Source organism: Hyperolius riggenbachi, chromosome 10 (assembly GCF_040937935.1).
Source record: "Hyperolius riggenbachi isolate aHypRig1 chromosome 10, aHypRig1.pri, whole genome shotgun sequence".
In the NCBI taxonomy this organism is placed as follows: Eukaryota; Metazoa; Chordata; class Amphibia; order Anura; family Hyperoliidae; genus Hyperolius; species Hyperolius riggenbachi.
In genome coordinates this window covers 2,815,612-2,831,806 of record NC_090655.1, presented here as the reverse complement: position 1 = coordinate 2,831,806, position 16,195 = coordinate 2,815,612, and the positions used below count along the sequence as shown (strand labels likewise).

The 16,195-nt window shown below is 44.7% G+C and overlaps 1 protein-coding gene across 3 annotated transcripts in view; it reads left to right on the top strand.

The window, feature by feature from the left end:
• SLIT1 (slit guidance ligand 1) overlaps positions 1-16,195 on the top strand; it is a 617,918-nt gene that overhangs the window by 407,370 nt on the left and 194,353 nt on the right. For all 3 annotated transcript variants that reach the window (XM_068257843.1, XM_068257844.1, XM_068257845.1), the window contains 2 exons: positions 9,533-9,604; positions 13,722-13,793. In XM_068257843.1, coding sequence (XP_068113944.1) covers positions 9,533-9,604; positions 13,722-13,793 — 144 coding nt within the window. The remainder of the gene's footprint in view (positions 1-9,532; positions 9,605-13,721; positions 13,794-16,195) is intronic.

Below are 16,195 nucleotides of genomic sequence, written 5' to 3'. Positions count from 1 at the left end.
GTGTGTTATAGTGATGTGTACCTGGTGATATATGTCCAGTCTTACATTGCATTATATTGCCCAGTAGTGAGGTACATGATTATCAGGTAGGAGTCCTGGCTGTGTGTGTTATAGTGATGTGTACCTGGTGATATATGTCCAGTCTTACATTGCATTATATCGCCCAGTAGTGAGGTATATGATTATCATGTAGGAGTCCTGGCTGTGTGTGTTATAGTGATGTGTACCTGGTGATATATGTCCAGTCTTACGTTGCATTATATCGCCTAGTAGTGAGGTATATGATTATCAGGTAGGAGTCCTGGCTGTGTGTGTTATAGTGATGTGTACCTGGTGATATATGTCCAGTCTTACATTGCATTATATCGCCCAGTAGTGAGGTACATGATTATCATGTAGGAGTCCTGGCTGTGTGTGTTATAGTGATGTGTACCTGGTGATATATGTCCAGTCTTACATTGCATTATATCGCCCATTATCATGTAGGAGTCCTGGCTGTGTGTGTTATAGTGATGTGCACCTGGTGATATATGCCCAGTCTTACATTGCATTATATCGCCTATTATCATGTAGGAGTTCTGGCTGTGTGTGTTATAGGGATTTGCACCTGGTGATATATGTCCAGTCTTACATTGCATTATATCGCCCATTATCATGTAGGAGTCCTGGCTGTGTGTGTTATAGTGATGTGCACCTGGTGATATATGTCCAGTCTTACATTGCATTATATCGCCCAGCAGTGAGGTAGTAGGAGTCCTGGCTGTGTGTGTTATAGTGATGTGTACCTGGTGATATATGTCCAGTCTTACATTGCATTATATCGCCTAGTAGTGAGGTATATGATTATCAGGTAGGAGTCCTGGCTGTGTGTGTTATAGTGATGTGCACCTGGTGATATATGTCCAGTCTTACATTGCATTATATCGCCCAGCAGTGAGGTAGTAGGAGTCCTGGCTGTGTGTGTTATAGTGATGTGTACCTGGTGATATATGTCCAGTCTTACATTGCATTATATCGCCCAGCAGTGAGGTAGTAGGAGTCCTGGCTGTGTGTGTTATAGTGATGTGTACCTGGTGATATATGTCCAGTCTTACATTGCATTATATCGCCCATTATCATGTAGGAGTCCTGGCTGTGTGTGTTATAGTGATGTGCACCTGGTGATATATGTCCAGTCTTACATTGCATTATATCGCCCAGCAGTGAGGTAGTAGGAGTCCTGGCTGTGTGTGTTATAGTGATGTGTACCTGGTGATATATGTCCAGTCTTACATTGCATTATATCGCCCAGCAGTGAGGTACATGATTATCATGTAGGAGTCCTGGCTGTGTGTGTTATAGTGATGTGTACCTGGTGATATATGTCCAGTCTTACATTGCATTATATCGCCCAGCAGTGAGGTACATGATTATCATGTAGGAGTCCTGGCTGTGTGTGTTATAGTGATGTGTACCTGGTGATATATGTCCAGTCTTACATTGCATTATATCGCCCAGCAGTGAGGTAGTAGGAGTCCTGGCTGTGTGTGTTATAGTGATGTGCACCTGGTGATATATGCCCAGTCTTACATTGCATTATATCGCCTATTATCATGTAGGAGTTCTGGCTGTGTGTGTTATAGGGATTTGCACCTGATGATATATGTCCAGTCTTACATTGCATTATATCACCCATTATCATGTAGGAGTCCTGGCTGTGTGTGTTATAGTGATGTGCACCTGGTGATATATGCCCAGTCTTACATTGCATTATATCGCCCATTATCATGTACGAGTCCTGGCTGTGTGTGTTATAGGGATTTGCACCTGGTGATATATGCCCAGTCTTACGTTGGGAGATCTCGCACAGTTAGCAGCCAGCTGCTCTCAGGCTTGGCTCGGTCGTCTCGCATGTCACAGCTTTGTACATCTCATTTTCTGCTCTCAGTTCAGAGCCTCTGCGGGCCGCATGTTCCTCCAGACGACTTTGTGACGGCCAGAAATCAGCAGGTCCCGCTCCTTGTGTGGGAATCACGGTGGCCAAGGTCTCGGTAGTGGTGCCAAGCAGCTCCAGGGGTCCTGAGCAGGGACGGGCAGTGAGAAGCTTATTATTCACAGCTTCTGAATCGTCCATTTCCAAGCCCCGTATACTAATGCAGCTCAATAAATAAGAACATCATTGAAAAAGTTAATTTATTTCAGCAAATCAATTCAAAAAGTGAGATTCACATTCACTACACATAGAGTGATCTACGTCAAACCTACGCCTAGGGCCTAGGCCAGGCATGGGCAAACTTGGTCCTCCAGCTGTTAAAGAACTACAAGTCCCACAATGCATTTGCCTTTGAGTCATGACTGTGGCTTTAAGACTCCTGCAATGCACTACGGGACTTGTAGTTCCTTAACCGCTGGAGGGCCAAGTTTGCCCATGCCTTGCCTAGGCTCTCCATGTGTAGCCCGCAGGTGCTACTTCTGAATGGTGTAGGGGGTACTCAGGCTTGATGTAGTTAAAGGGAACCTAAAGCGAGGCTTCTGTATTGATTTCCTTTTAAACAATGCTAGTTGCCTGGCTGTCCTGCTGATCTATTTGGGTGCAGCAGTGCCTGAATCAAATGCCTGGAACAAGCATGCACCTAATCCAGTCACACTTCAGTCAGAGCACCTGATCTGCATGCTTGTTCAGGGGAAATGGGTAAATGTATTAGAGACAGAGGATCAGCAGGGCTGCCAGGCAACTGGCATTGTGTAAAAGAAAATAAATATGGCAGCCTCCATAGCCCTATCATTTTAGTTTCCCTTTAATTATTACAAATTTAGAGTTTTAGAAAATGTTAATTCCAAATTAGTGTTGTACAGGGGCGTAGCAATAGAGGTTGCAGAGGTTGCGACCGCATCGGGGCCCTTGGGCCAGAGGGGCCCTCCCTCAACTGCAGTATTAGCTCTCTTGGTCCTGTGCTCATAATAATGACTTCTACAGATACTTTGAATAGTGGTAATCATTAACAAGCTGTTCCCCATCCCCTTCTTGTACCTCTGACAATTGTTATGTATACAGTGCTTGGGGGGCCCCAATGTAAAACTTGCATCGGGGCCCACAGCTCCTGAGCTACGCCACTGGTGTTGTAGCTAATTACAGGCAATAGTAAATGTTTGGAAACTGTTTAGAAACAATGACTGCGTTCTATTAAATCTATCTGTCAAGGGGTACCTGAGACATTCTTTGCCATACCAGGGGGGTACTTGGCTAACAAAGTGGTGGATCTGAATGAAATGTTGAGATGCACAGCCATAGTGGAAATAGTTAGATAATATGCACAGTTTTTGGGGTACTTATTGCCAATTAATACCCATAATATGACAAGTGTTACCCACAGGAGAGGTGTGAATGGCTAACCTTGTTGCCCCTTCATTGGGGGGGGGGGGATAAGCAATGTTCAGTCAATGCCTGGGCCTTCGCTTAGTCTTTCCTTCTCACTGATGGACATAATCACCGCTATGTATACTCTCGACTTCCTGTAATGTTATTACGCCGCACAGCAGCTTTGTGCGCTAATAGTTCTGCATCAAGATTGTTCAGGCGTTGTGAACCCCTCTCTCTGTGCTGCTCAGAGGACCCAGCGACAGCAGCCGTCAGACGTCACTCTGTGTGACTGAGGCTCTCAGGAATTGGAAACTTCTAAAACTTCTGGAAAGGGTAAAACTAGTCAGCTCTTCTATTGGGATCAACTAGATTATTAGGCAAACTATCCTTCCAGGCTTTCTTATGTTGTCTACAAAGTGTGCTACTGCCACACAGTGGCCACATTCAGTACTGCCTGCCTGCAAACAAAGAGTGCAAACCACACAAATATTCATGATGTTTTGGGGGTTGTTTGTTACGTTTTCAGATGAATAAGTGCTTTGTAAATCTCGGGTTTATCTGCACTGTTAGTTTTCATTCTCAGAGGGTGATGATGTACGATCAGGAGCGACGCAGCGGAGAGACCGCAGGAAATAACTGACATCTGATAGTTTTTTCTTTCTCTCTCCTTCCATCTGTCTGTCATGGAGCTCAGGATGGCTTCGGGAGAACTGCTGGCTGAACATTTGCTGGAGAGTAATCTGCCAGGCAATATGACCGTATCACAATGTGTCGCCCCATCTGGCCTGCCCATAGAAGTGACAGTACATCTGCATGAGATTGGCCTGTAGACACGATCGCACGCGGCCACACTAGACAGACGTCATTGCCCATGAGACCCGCGTCAGGTGCCATGCCTTACTTATGTGCCTCTGGTATTGTTGGAATGGGGGATATGGTTACCGTAAAGCTAAATAAAACCTGTCACAAACTTTGCCAACAGAAACTAAACCTGTTATTAAATATGTACAATCAGAGGTTACCGTCAGTAACAGCATCGTGGCACAATTAGAGGTTACTGTCAGTAACAGCATCGTGGCACAATCGGAGGTTATCGTCAGCAAAAGCATCGTGGCACAATCAGGGGTTACTGTCAGTAAAAGCATAGTGGCACAATCAGGGGTTACTGTCAGTAAAAGCATAGTGGCACAATCAGGGGTTACTGTCAGTAAAAGCATCGTGGCACAATCAGGGGTTACTGTCAGTAAAAGCATCGTGGCACAATCAGGGGTTACTGTCAGTAAAAGCATAGTGGCACAATCAGGGGTTACTGTCAGTAAAAGCATCGTGGCACAATCAGGGGTTACTGTCAGTAAAAGCATAGTGGCACAATCAGGGGTTACTGTCAGTAAAAGCATCATGGCACAATCAGGGGTTACTGTCAGTAAAAGCATAGTGGCACAATCAGGGGTTACTGTCAGTAAAAGCATTGTGACACAATCAGGGGTTACCATCAGTAAAAGCATTATTGCACAACCAGGAGTTACCGTCAATTAAAGCATTGTGGCACAATCAGGGATTACCATCAGTAAAAGCATTGTGACACAACCAGGAGATACCTTCAATAAAAGCATTGTGACATAATCAGGGGTTCCTTCAGTAAAAGGGGTTCAGGGGTTACTGTCAGTAAAAGCACCGTGGCGCAATCAGGGGTTACCGTCAGTAAAAGCATCGTGGCACAATCAGGGGTTACCGTCAGTAAAAGCACTGTGGCACAATCAGGGGTTACCGTCAGTAAAAGCATCATGGCACAATCAGGGGTTACCATCAGTAAAAGCATCGTGGCACAATCAGGGGTTACTGTCAGTAAAAGCATCATGGCACAATCAGGGGTTACCATCAGTAAAAGCATTGTGGCACAATCAGGGGTTACTGTCAGTAAAAGCATCGTGGCACAATCAGGGGTTACTGTCAGTAAAAGCAGCATGGCACAATCAGGGGTTACTGTCAGTAAAAGCAGCATGGCACAATCAGGGGTTACCGTCAGTAAAAGCAATGTGGTACAATCAGGGGTTACTGTCAGTAAAAGCATCATGGCACAATCAGGGGTTACTGTCAGTAAAAGCAGCATGGCACAATCAGGGGTTACCGTCAGTAAAAGCAATGTGGTACAATCAGGGGTTACTGTCAGTAAAAGCATCGTGGCACAATCAGGGGTTACTGTCAGTAAAAGCATCATGGCACAATCAAGGTTACCGTCAGTAAAAGCACCGTGGGAACAATCTGGGGTTACAGTCAGTAAAAGCATCATGGCACAATCGGGGGTTACCGTCAGTAAAAGCACTGTGGTACAATCGGGGGTTACTGTCAGTAAAAGCATCTTGGCACAATTGGGGGTTACCGTCAGTAAAAGCACTGTGGTACAATCGGGGGTTACGGTCAGTAAAAGCATCTTGGCACAATCAGGGGTTACCGTCAGTAAAAGCATCGTGGCACAATCAGGGGTTACCATCAGTAAAAGCACTGTGGTACAATCGGGGGTTACCGTGGCACAATCGGGGGTTACTGTCAGTAAAAGCATCATGGCACAATCGGGGGTTACTGTCAGTAAAAGCATCATGGCACAATCAGGGGTTACCGTCAGTAAAAGCACCGTGGGAACAATCAGGGGTTACCGTGGTACAATCGGGGGTTACCGTCAGTAAAAGCACTGTGGTACAATCGGGGGTTACTGTCAGTAAAAGCACTGTGGTACAATCGGGGGTTACTGTCAGTAAAAGCATCTTGGCACAATCGGGGGTTACCGTCAGTAAAAGCACTGTGGTACAATCGGGGGTTACCGTCAGTAAAAGCACTGTGGTACAATCGGGGGTTACTGTCAGTAAAAGCATCTTGGCACAATCGGGGGTTACCGTCAGTAAAAGCACTGTGGTACAATCGGGGGTTACGGTCAGTAAAAGCATCTTGGCACAATCAGGGGTTACCGCCAGTAAAAGCATCGTGGCACAATCAGGGGTTACCGTCAGTAAAAGCACTGTGGCACAATCGGGGGTTACCGTGGCACAATCGGGGGTTACTGTCAGTAAAAGCATCATGGCACAATCAGGGGTTACCGTCAGTAAAAGCACCGTGGGAACAATCAGGGGTTACCGTGGCACAATCGGGGATTACCATCAGTAAAAGCATCATGGCACAATCAGGGGTTACCGTCAGTAAAAGCATCGTGGTACAATCGGGGGTTACCGTCAGTAAAAGCATTGTGACATAATTAGGGGTTATCGTCAGTAAAAGCATCATAAAATAAAATGAGTTGGGCTTTGCCAGTTCTTTACATATTAGATTGTATTCCTATCAGACGCTAAGAGATACCTGCTCCCACTCAGTGCGGACAGTGGTGAGGGGACCTCAGGCAGCACATGGTACAGCTCTGTCACCTCTTCCTGTCACTAATGTCACGTGATAATGAGCCTATTCAGTGATCTCTACCTTCCACACTCCGTCGTGCTAATGAGGGCGATGTTGTATGCATGGCTGCACCTCTCGCATTTCTTGCTTTATAGCAAACACGGTGCGGGAGGAAGGGCGGGGGGGGTTATGTGTACCAATGCCGTTTGTCTTCCGCTAATTGGCACGGAACACCATATAGAAACTGGTTATAAGCCGTGAAGTTTATTTCGTTGTAATTAGATCCTCAAAACCAATTTCTTCATTTTGGCTGGAGGGGCCGAGGGGGGCCGAATCCCCTAATAGGTGTTGTTATAAATAATAAAGAGCTACAGCGGTTTATCCAATCGGGCTTCTACATCTTACAAAGTATGCCATTGTGCAATGTGAGCCAGAATCTCTTTATTATCTGGATTTTAGTATAACTTGACTTTGGCTTAGAAGGGGGTTTATTTGCGTCAGAATGTTTCAGGTTTTCACTGTGTTCTAAAACTTTTGTTTTTCTTAGCATCTTAGTAAGGGGGCTTTTAGGACCATTGTAGTCTCTTACACACTCCAATGAGTTCTGGGTCACCATGAGCTTGCTGGTTAGTCTGTACCTCTCGGTGTTACAAGCCCTACTCCATACAGCCAAATTAATCCATGCCATGCATTGATGAGGATCAAACAATCCGAAACAGTCTGTATGCATGTTGGATTATTATGGCTCTGTACAAATTAACAAGGTGACACATCATTGCATTCCAGCGGTTCTGGAGGTGTGTTTAGCTTCTAAGGGTAACAATGGTTAATTTGCATATATTCAGCAGTGATGCACTGGGAGACATCTCAAGCTCACTCCAACCTGAATTATCCCAAATTCTTTCTGTTTTAACAAAGCAAACTTTTGTTTTTCTTGGGTCTTGTTATGTTAAAAACCTGACCCCCAGGATAGCAGGAATATGTTCAAAATCTAAACCTTTATTTCCATAAACGAGGATCCTCCCAGACTGCAGCACACATCCCGGCATGACTTTGTGAGTCTCTACCCAGCTGCTTTGGTAATAATGTGAATCAGACTGAAATGGGGGGCATCTGGTTATAGCCACTGTAGCTGGGCAGAGTTCAGAGCAGAGGTCTGCAGTCCAGAGAACAGCCATATTAGTGGTGCCCAGATAGTGTATAATATAGCAGTGTTCCCCAACCCTGTCCTCAAGGCCCACCAACAGTGCATGTTTTGTGGAAATCCACTGAGGTACTGAGACACTAATTACCCCACCTGTGAATGTGAGTGGTATTCTGCAAAACATGTACTCTTGGTGGGCCTTGAGGACAGGGTTGGGGAACTCTGTAATATAGTAAGAGGTAAGTCACTTACTTCCAGAAACAATGCATCTCAGTCCTATATGATTGAAAAATGTGATTGGGAAGTTACAATGCGTTTTGTGGTTCTGGCCCACTTCATCAGGTATTGTGCCAATTTGGCTACAATCTCATTCTGGTAAAGGCACTGGTAACGTTGTTGGAGGTAAGTGTAAGGCTACTTTCACACTACATGCAGCACATCCCGTCTCGGTACTCTCCCCCGCTGCAGCTCGCCACGAGGGCAGTGTAAGTCTATGGACACTTAGACACTATTGCGATGGGGTGTGACGGATATAGTGAAATCGCCACAAACTCTACAGTGCATTGCCGCGTGACCTGTGCCTCGTGCACGGATTATGCAGCAATGCAAGTCTATGGTGACGTAAGTGTAAATGGCCGATCGCGAGTGTCGCACGGCGCAGAATTACCAGTAATCCTGTGACGTCACTGAGCGGGGCGGTGCTATGCATATTACCCTCTCGGTGCACAAAGCCACAGAACAGTATGGAGGAGGACATGGTGCAGTGCGATCTACCTGCCCCCAGGCTCTTCTGCTGCAGGACGATCACACCGCATATTGTGCGAACGTAGCCTTAGACTTACCTCATCATATATATATATATATATATATATATATATATATATATATATATATATATATATATATATATAATCTCGCCTCACCCGGCTACTTTTTCATACCACTCGGCTGGAAAAAAGTTATGTGGAGAACATTGTACTATCTGGGCTCTTCCAATATATCTGTTTCTGTAGATCCAAGGTATAAACTCTGCAGTTACTCTCTGGATATTCCGCTCCCATCAGGCTTTGCGATTTTGTAATAACAATTAAAGTGGACCCAAATTAAAAATACAAGATTTCAGAAATAAAATCTATTTTCTACATTTATTGGAGGAACCCCTCCCTTCCTTTCATATTGCCGGGACAGAATCCGTCAAACTGGTGGAGTAGATGGTGTCCGGCAATGGAGGAATTGCTAATGGCTGCCCCCAGTATAATCCTAGCTATGAAAAGAGGAGGGTGAAAAGCATGCACTGAAATGCTCATAGGCTTGAAGGAGTGTTTATTTATCTTTGTATGTGTCAGAGTGGTGCAACTAAATATTTTGAATTAAAAAAAAATTTTGGTTTGGGTCCGCTTTAAATTCCGTATCTGAGAATTATTGGTGTGTGAATGTTTGGATAAGAAACCTTGATGAGGAAAGAAATGACAATATTGACCAGCACAGATGTATTGGTCTGTCCCATACTCTGTGTCTGCCTGTAGGTAGGCGTGCCGGCTTCGTCGGCACCACCAATGTGATTGTAGTAGGATTGTACACAATCGAGCAGGATGTTATCTGATTGATCGTGTTTATCTGAGTTTGAGGTCATCATTAACCGAGGATTTCTTTTACATTTGCAGAGATCTCAGCGAAAACTTTATCCAGGCGATTCCGAGGAAGACCTTCCGGGGAGCCACTGAGCTGAAGAACTTGTAAGTAACCCTTATCCAGCCCCTCTCACGCTGCCCATCCCTGCTATGGTTTCCCATCTGGATCACATGCCGGTGGGATTCTGGACAGCATGCCGCAGTTTCCTGCACCACACACCCAGCTACCTGCAGCGATGCATGGCACGGTTCAGCGATTCAGGCTCTGCTCCGCAGCAGAACGGGGGCCGTGGCCGGGTCAGAAACGGTCGTGGCACCTTGTGGAAATAAGCCCTTACAGGGATAATGACTTCCAGTGAATAACAGCAGTGACCTTCGATCATTGCGGCAAAAGTGTTTTATTTTATCCAATGTTATTAACTACTTATTGATTACCAGTATATCTACGCCCTGCAGGACTTCACCTACCATCCCGGGGTGCAGATATTCATCTGTGACCTCTAATGGGCGGTGCTCACGAAAGCCCGCCCCCGCGACCTCCCCTTGTGGCAAAGTACTGATCGGTGAATGGGAGCGTGTTTCCATTCACAGATCAGAGTCCTGATAGTGAATGATTCGGCATCCATGAGATGCCAGTGGTCATTCACAACACAAGTGTAAACACGCAGGTTTACACTACTCAGTACACAGGATTGTGTGGGGACATCTAGTGGGCAAAAAATAAAATTACGCACACACACTTATACATATATAAAATTAAAGAAAAAAATCCCCCATTCATTTCAACCTCTTACTCTCCCCTCCGCTATAGTTACCAAAATAAAACATTACTGAAAAAAGTATTGCCCACAAAAAGCCTCATTTGTGGGGGAAAAACAAGGTGTAGATCATTATGTTGTGATTAGTAGTGATTGTTATTTTTGAATGAAAGGTCGGAGCGATGACGGGTGAAAACTGCTCGTCCATTAGGGTAAAACCCCCGTGGGAGTGAACTAGTTAATCTTTCCAATTCAAACTGTTGCCAGCTAAGAATTTCCAAAACTGGTGGCCCAAATTACCCTTCTTTTCATACATTGCAATAGTGCTCCGTTTGGAGTATAGATGTCCAGAAATTCCCATTTTCCTGTGAAGTAAGCAGCAGCGGCACAGAGTGAGTTAAAGGGGCATTATGGCGAAAAATTGTAAAATTTTAAATATGTGCAAACATATACACATAAGAAGTAGTTTTTTTTCCAGAGTAAAATGAGCCATAAATTACTCCTCTCCTATGTTGCTGTCACTTACAGGAGGCAGTAGAAATCTGACTGAAGCGACAGGTTTTGGACTAGTCCATCTCTTCATGGGGGATTCTCAGGGATTTTATTTATTTTCATAAGCACTTAGTGAATGACAGTTGCTCCGTCCAACTGCCCAAAAACTGTGTAGCGAGCAGGGAAGCTGGCCAGCATCGTTGTTTAAATCCTTTTTAGGGAATATCTTTATAAAGAATAAAAGCCTTGCTGAGAATCCCCTATGAACAGATGGACTAGTCCAAAACCTGTCACTTCTGTCAGATTTCTACTACCTACTGTAAGTGACAGCAACATAGGAGAAAAGTAATTTATGGCTCATTTTACTCTGGAAAAAATGTACTTCTTCTTTGTATATGTTTGCACATATTTTACATTTTACAATTTTTCACTGTAGTGCCCCTTTAATGTCTGTACAAGCTAACTAAATGATTTGCTATTAATAGGCAGTGATACGTCTCTTCTGACAGTTTAGGGGATTACTGTGAAATGATTGTGTTTTAATTTTTAAGCAATGCTTTATTCACAACAAAAAATGGATTTTCCTTCATAAGAGAAGCAGGCCTTCTTCTAAGCCAGGTACACACGGTCAATCGTGACTGACCAGTTTAACCGTCTCCATGTATAGTATGAGGGCACCAGATATTGAATACTATGAACAGGTTATGCAGGTAAACCCTCCTCATACTACTTGGAGGTGGTACAATTGCTCAGAGATTGGCTAATCAAAGTTGAAAGTGTGTGCCAGGCTTAAAGGGAGTCTGAAGAGGATCTGAAAAAAAAAACACTCCAAAAAACAGATCCCTAAGGAGAGGGAAGGCTCTGAGTCCTATATAGCCTCCCCGGTGTCCTCCCCTTCCCCCACAGGCTGCCCCGTTAGCAGTCCACGATCATTCGGTCATTGTCTGCTCTCTTCCGGGTTGGGGAGAGTTCGGGCTTCTGAAGACGGGCTGCTCTGTACTGCGCATGTGTGAGCGTCCTCTCATTCACACACTCGCGCGTGCGCAATACAGAGCCTCTGGTCTCCAGGAGCCCGAGTGCTTCCGAAGATTACTGAAGTTTCCCACGGCGGGAGATTCAAACGGGGGAATGTGGACACCGGGAGGAGAGAGGTACGGCTCTATAGGACCCAGAGCCTTCCTTCTTCTTAGGTACGTATCTGGCTGTTTTTATTTATAATGCATTTCAGACTCCGTTGAATGCACACATCCAGTTTTGATCGACCAGTGACTGGCCAGTTTTACTATTTGCGCGTTGCATGGGAGCTTAGCTACACAATGGCCTCGATTCATAAACAGCAGTGCGATAAAAAAATCTTGTCGGGAAAATACCGCATTCGGTATTTTCCCGGTCTGTGTGCTAATTCATAAAGATTTCCCCAGCTGCCTTTGGAGGTCGGTAAATTACCGCAGCCCATTGAGCAGTAGAGTGGAGCAGTGTCTCGATTCTCTCTTTGCCCTGCAGAAATGACACACACAGACTGCTCTCTCTGGCTCTCTCCACTGATGACTCAGACAGATGAGTCACACAGTCTTTCCCTGCCTGCAGAAATGACTCACACAGCCGGCTCTCTCCACTGATGACTCAGACAGATGAGTCATACAGTCTTTCCCTGCCTGCTCAAATGACTCACACAGACGGCTCTCTGGCTCTCTCCACTGATGACTCAAACAAACTTTGGCTCTCTGCACTTTGCATTCATCAGAGCTGTCAGAGCTGTCGGTAACTTGTTATCGACTCACCAGAGGTGTCGGACTCGGTAACTACCACCAGGCTTACCGCTTGTTGAAGGCTTTATGAATTGACATTTGATGACAATTTACTGACATGTGTTGTCGGTAACTGCAGCCAAGTCGGTAATTTATCTCCCTGGTCGGTAATATCAGCTTTTCATGCGGTAACAGCCTTTATGAATTGACACTTTGCTAAGTGGTCGGTAAAGTCTGCTGTTCTCAGCATTACCGCATGAGGTAATGCTTTATGAATCGAGGCCAATCTGTTCATTGTATTCAATATCTGTTGTCCCTCCTACTAATCAAACAGCTGCCATCACAAAACGCTGCTAGTGGGAAAGCGCCCCGAGAGGGGAAAAATCCTGCTATTGCAGTTGGCAGGGAAGCGTTCATACCCCGGATTCTGCCGCTCAACCCCGCTGGCTCGATCCGGCGCAATAAACGAGCCGTGTATGCCAGGCTTTAGAATCGTCAAATAATTGTGAAAGCCGTAAGCTGCACCAGGCAGGAGCTATTCCTCTTGTTAATTTCCATCTTATGGATTAAGTCACTGATATAAAACGCAGACACCCCCATCTCGCATTCTCTGCCAGGAACCCTGTGGAATAACTGCGGGGACTAAGGAAACCCCTCCCACCAGCTTCCCTATGTGTAGGCATGTAAGACATGTATGTAAAGCACAGTGTATAGAGCAGAGCTGAAGAGACTGCCCTTTTCTCACCAGTAGGTTTTGGGCTGTAAACTAGTGACTGTTCTTTGATTTTCTTCCATCGGGCATCAGAACAATGTTTAGAGTTTCACCAGCATCTGAATGCTAAGCTGGCAGGCGTCACGGTATCACTGTTATGTATCAGCACTTATGTAAGCAGTAACAGGGCCTCTTTTCTGAATGTAGACCCTTAAAGCAGCAGGGACAGCCATACTTTCCCTTCTCAGCCTGTCACACTGAACTGCCCTCAGCCAATCAGTGAGGAGCAGGAATGTGGGTGGAGAGAGAACAAGTTTCCCTCTCCCCAGCAATGTACCAGAATACAGGCAGGCTGACTGAGATATGATTCATTATGGCAGACACATTTATGATTATATTGGGATGCTTGCAATGCAGGGTCAGGATCTGCATAATAAACACAGAGCAGTGGGTAACTGTAATGTTATTTTGTGGCTGACAATAGTGCTTTAAGGTTGTTTTTCTCTTCTTAGACAACTGGACAAAAATCACATCGGCTGCATAGAAGATGGAGCGTTCCGCGCCCTGCGAGGGCTGGAGGTCCTGTGAGTATTCTCGGGACATTCTCTTACATTCATGATATAATGTTAGAAGTGACACCGAAGGGGAAAAAACTTATGATATAATGAACTGTATGTGTAGTACAGATAATTAATAGAACATTAGTAGCAAAGAAAAGAGTCTCATATTTTTATTTTCAGTTCTATAGCTTTTTTTTATAACATTGCTTCATTCTCTTGTATTTGTAGTTTACACACCACACTGCATTGTAAATGATTTCACAGAGCACAGCTAATAACCTTTTCAACTTTCCTCTGGAGTAAAACTTAAACTAGATACAGTGATAGACAGTGAAGGTAAAAGCTTCAGAAGACAGAGCTCTCTGCAACTTTGCAAGTGGCAGAGCTCAGAGAAGCTCTTTTGCACAGATAACAACTGAAGTTTCTTAATGATGGGCACACAAGATGCATTTTTATCAGATGATTTTCCGTCCGATCGATTTCTGAGTTGATTTTCCGATCGATTTCTGATTCGATCCTCTTATCTATTTCAATTTACTTCTATGAAAAATCAATCAGAAAAAGGATCGAAAATGTTAGAAATTATCTGTTGAACCATCTGTCTAACACATCATGGTATGGCGTGTACCTACCATTACTCTTCCTATTCTGGAAACAATATGAGACTTCTATCTGTGCTACTAATATTCTATTTCTTAGCAGTACTGCACATACAGATCATTATATCATAAGTTTATTATCGCCTCAGATTCCCTCTCCTTCAGCAGAAATGTCAGTACAGTATTCCTAGCCGCTGACCACTTATCAGACTTCACATCTTAGATTGTTGCACAATGTTTGGGATAAATGAGAAGTCTGGAAACATAGTTCTTCTCTACAGAGCCCAATCCTGATGCGGTGAGACAGAACTACCAGGATTTTATGTAGTGGATAGAAAAGAACCTAAAAACTCCCTGCTAAAGTCACCATAAAGTGCGACATCCAGTACTAAACCAGAGAGTGAAAGTGAGTGATCCATTCCTTCTTCACCCCAGCAGGTGAAAGTATGCAAATCACTCCTTATCAGTGATGGGCTCACGAGTACTTACGAGAGGCTAAGCACTCAAAATTCATGATTTAAATGAGGCTTAATTGCCTCAGGTGTGTTGCTGGATGTGAAGGGTTATTTACCCATAAGTCCATCATATAGTGTGCGCTCCAAACAGCTTGCACGCGTCCTATTGGATGCGTTGCAAGCCTCACCATTGTGTACTTCCTCCTTCCGACTTGAAGGAGGAAGTGCGTGTAGTGAGGCTGTTTGAAGCGCACACTATATGATGGACTTATGGGTAAATAACCCCTTCAGATCCAGCAACACACCTGAGGCAATTAAGCCTTATTTAAATCATGAATTTCGAGTGCTTAGCCTCTCGTAAGTACTCGTGAGCCCATCACTGCTCCTTATAGCCTGCCAGAACTCCACCCACAGTTGCTGGGTCATACCAACTCATAATAGCCCTGAGGGGCAAACAGCACAAGTGCTCTATAGTCTGTATCTCTGAGGCATTGCTTTCTGTGGCTCCAATATAGGCTTTTATTGCTTTCATTATCCTGGTAGCCCCAGCAGCAGCAGGATCGGTGTGGCACTGATCTCCGCTACTAAGTTTAACCGCTCTACAAGGACTACAGAAAGAGACACCGAGAGTCCAATATAGTAGTATGTACTGGTAATATAGGTGTGACCAAGTACGTATATGGTATTAATACTCACAAACCAGGGTTACCATCCCGGCAACCGTTGTATAAGAAGGTGGGGAGATTGTCCTGTCAGGATTAAGAAGTCGCTTTCTGTAGATCGGAAGAAAGGTGCAACACGCCTCCACCAAGGGTGGACTTAGATCATGTACAGGCAAACAGAGGCGCCAAAAGGATAAAAGTCGATGAAAAGTTTAAAACTCGGAGGAGGCCGAAGTGGATTTCCCTGCTCCAGGTAGGCACAACAAACAGTTGATAGAGTTCAACCAAATATTTATTTACATGCTCCAGAAAGTGCAACGCGTTTCGCAAGCATATCCCGCTTCCTCGGGCTATGAATGGAGCATAAAACTGTGGGCCAGAGAAGTCTCGTTAAGTAAACATGCGTGGTACTAACATCTAATTGCATTCGAGCATCTGCCACCTCGTCAGGAGCATGGCCAGACATTGTAGGGAGGTCATACAGGCACGTGGAGGCCACACACACCACTGAGAATCATGTTGTCTTGTTTTAAAAACAAAACATCGAAGGTGGATCAGCCTGTAGCGTTTTTTTCCACTTTAATATTGAGTGTGACTCCAAATCCAGACCCCCATGGGATGATACATTTGATTACCATTGATCATTTTTGTTTGATTTTGTACTCGGCACATTCAACTATGTGAAGAACGTAGTATTTATTATAAATATT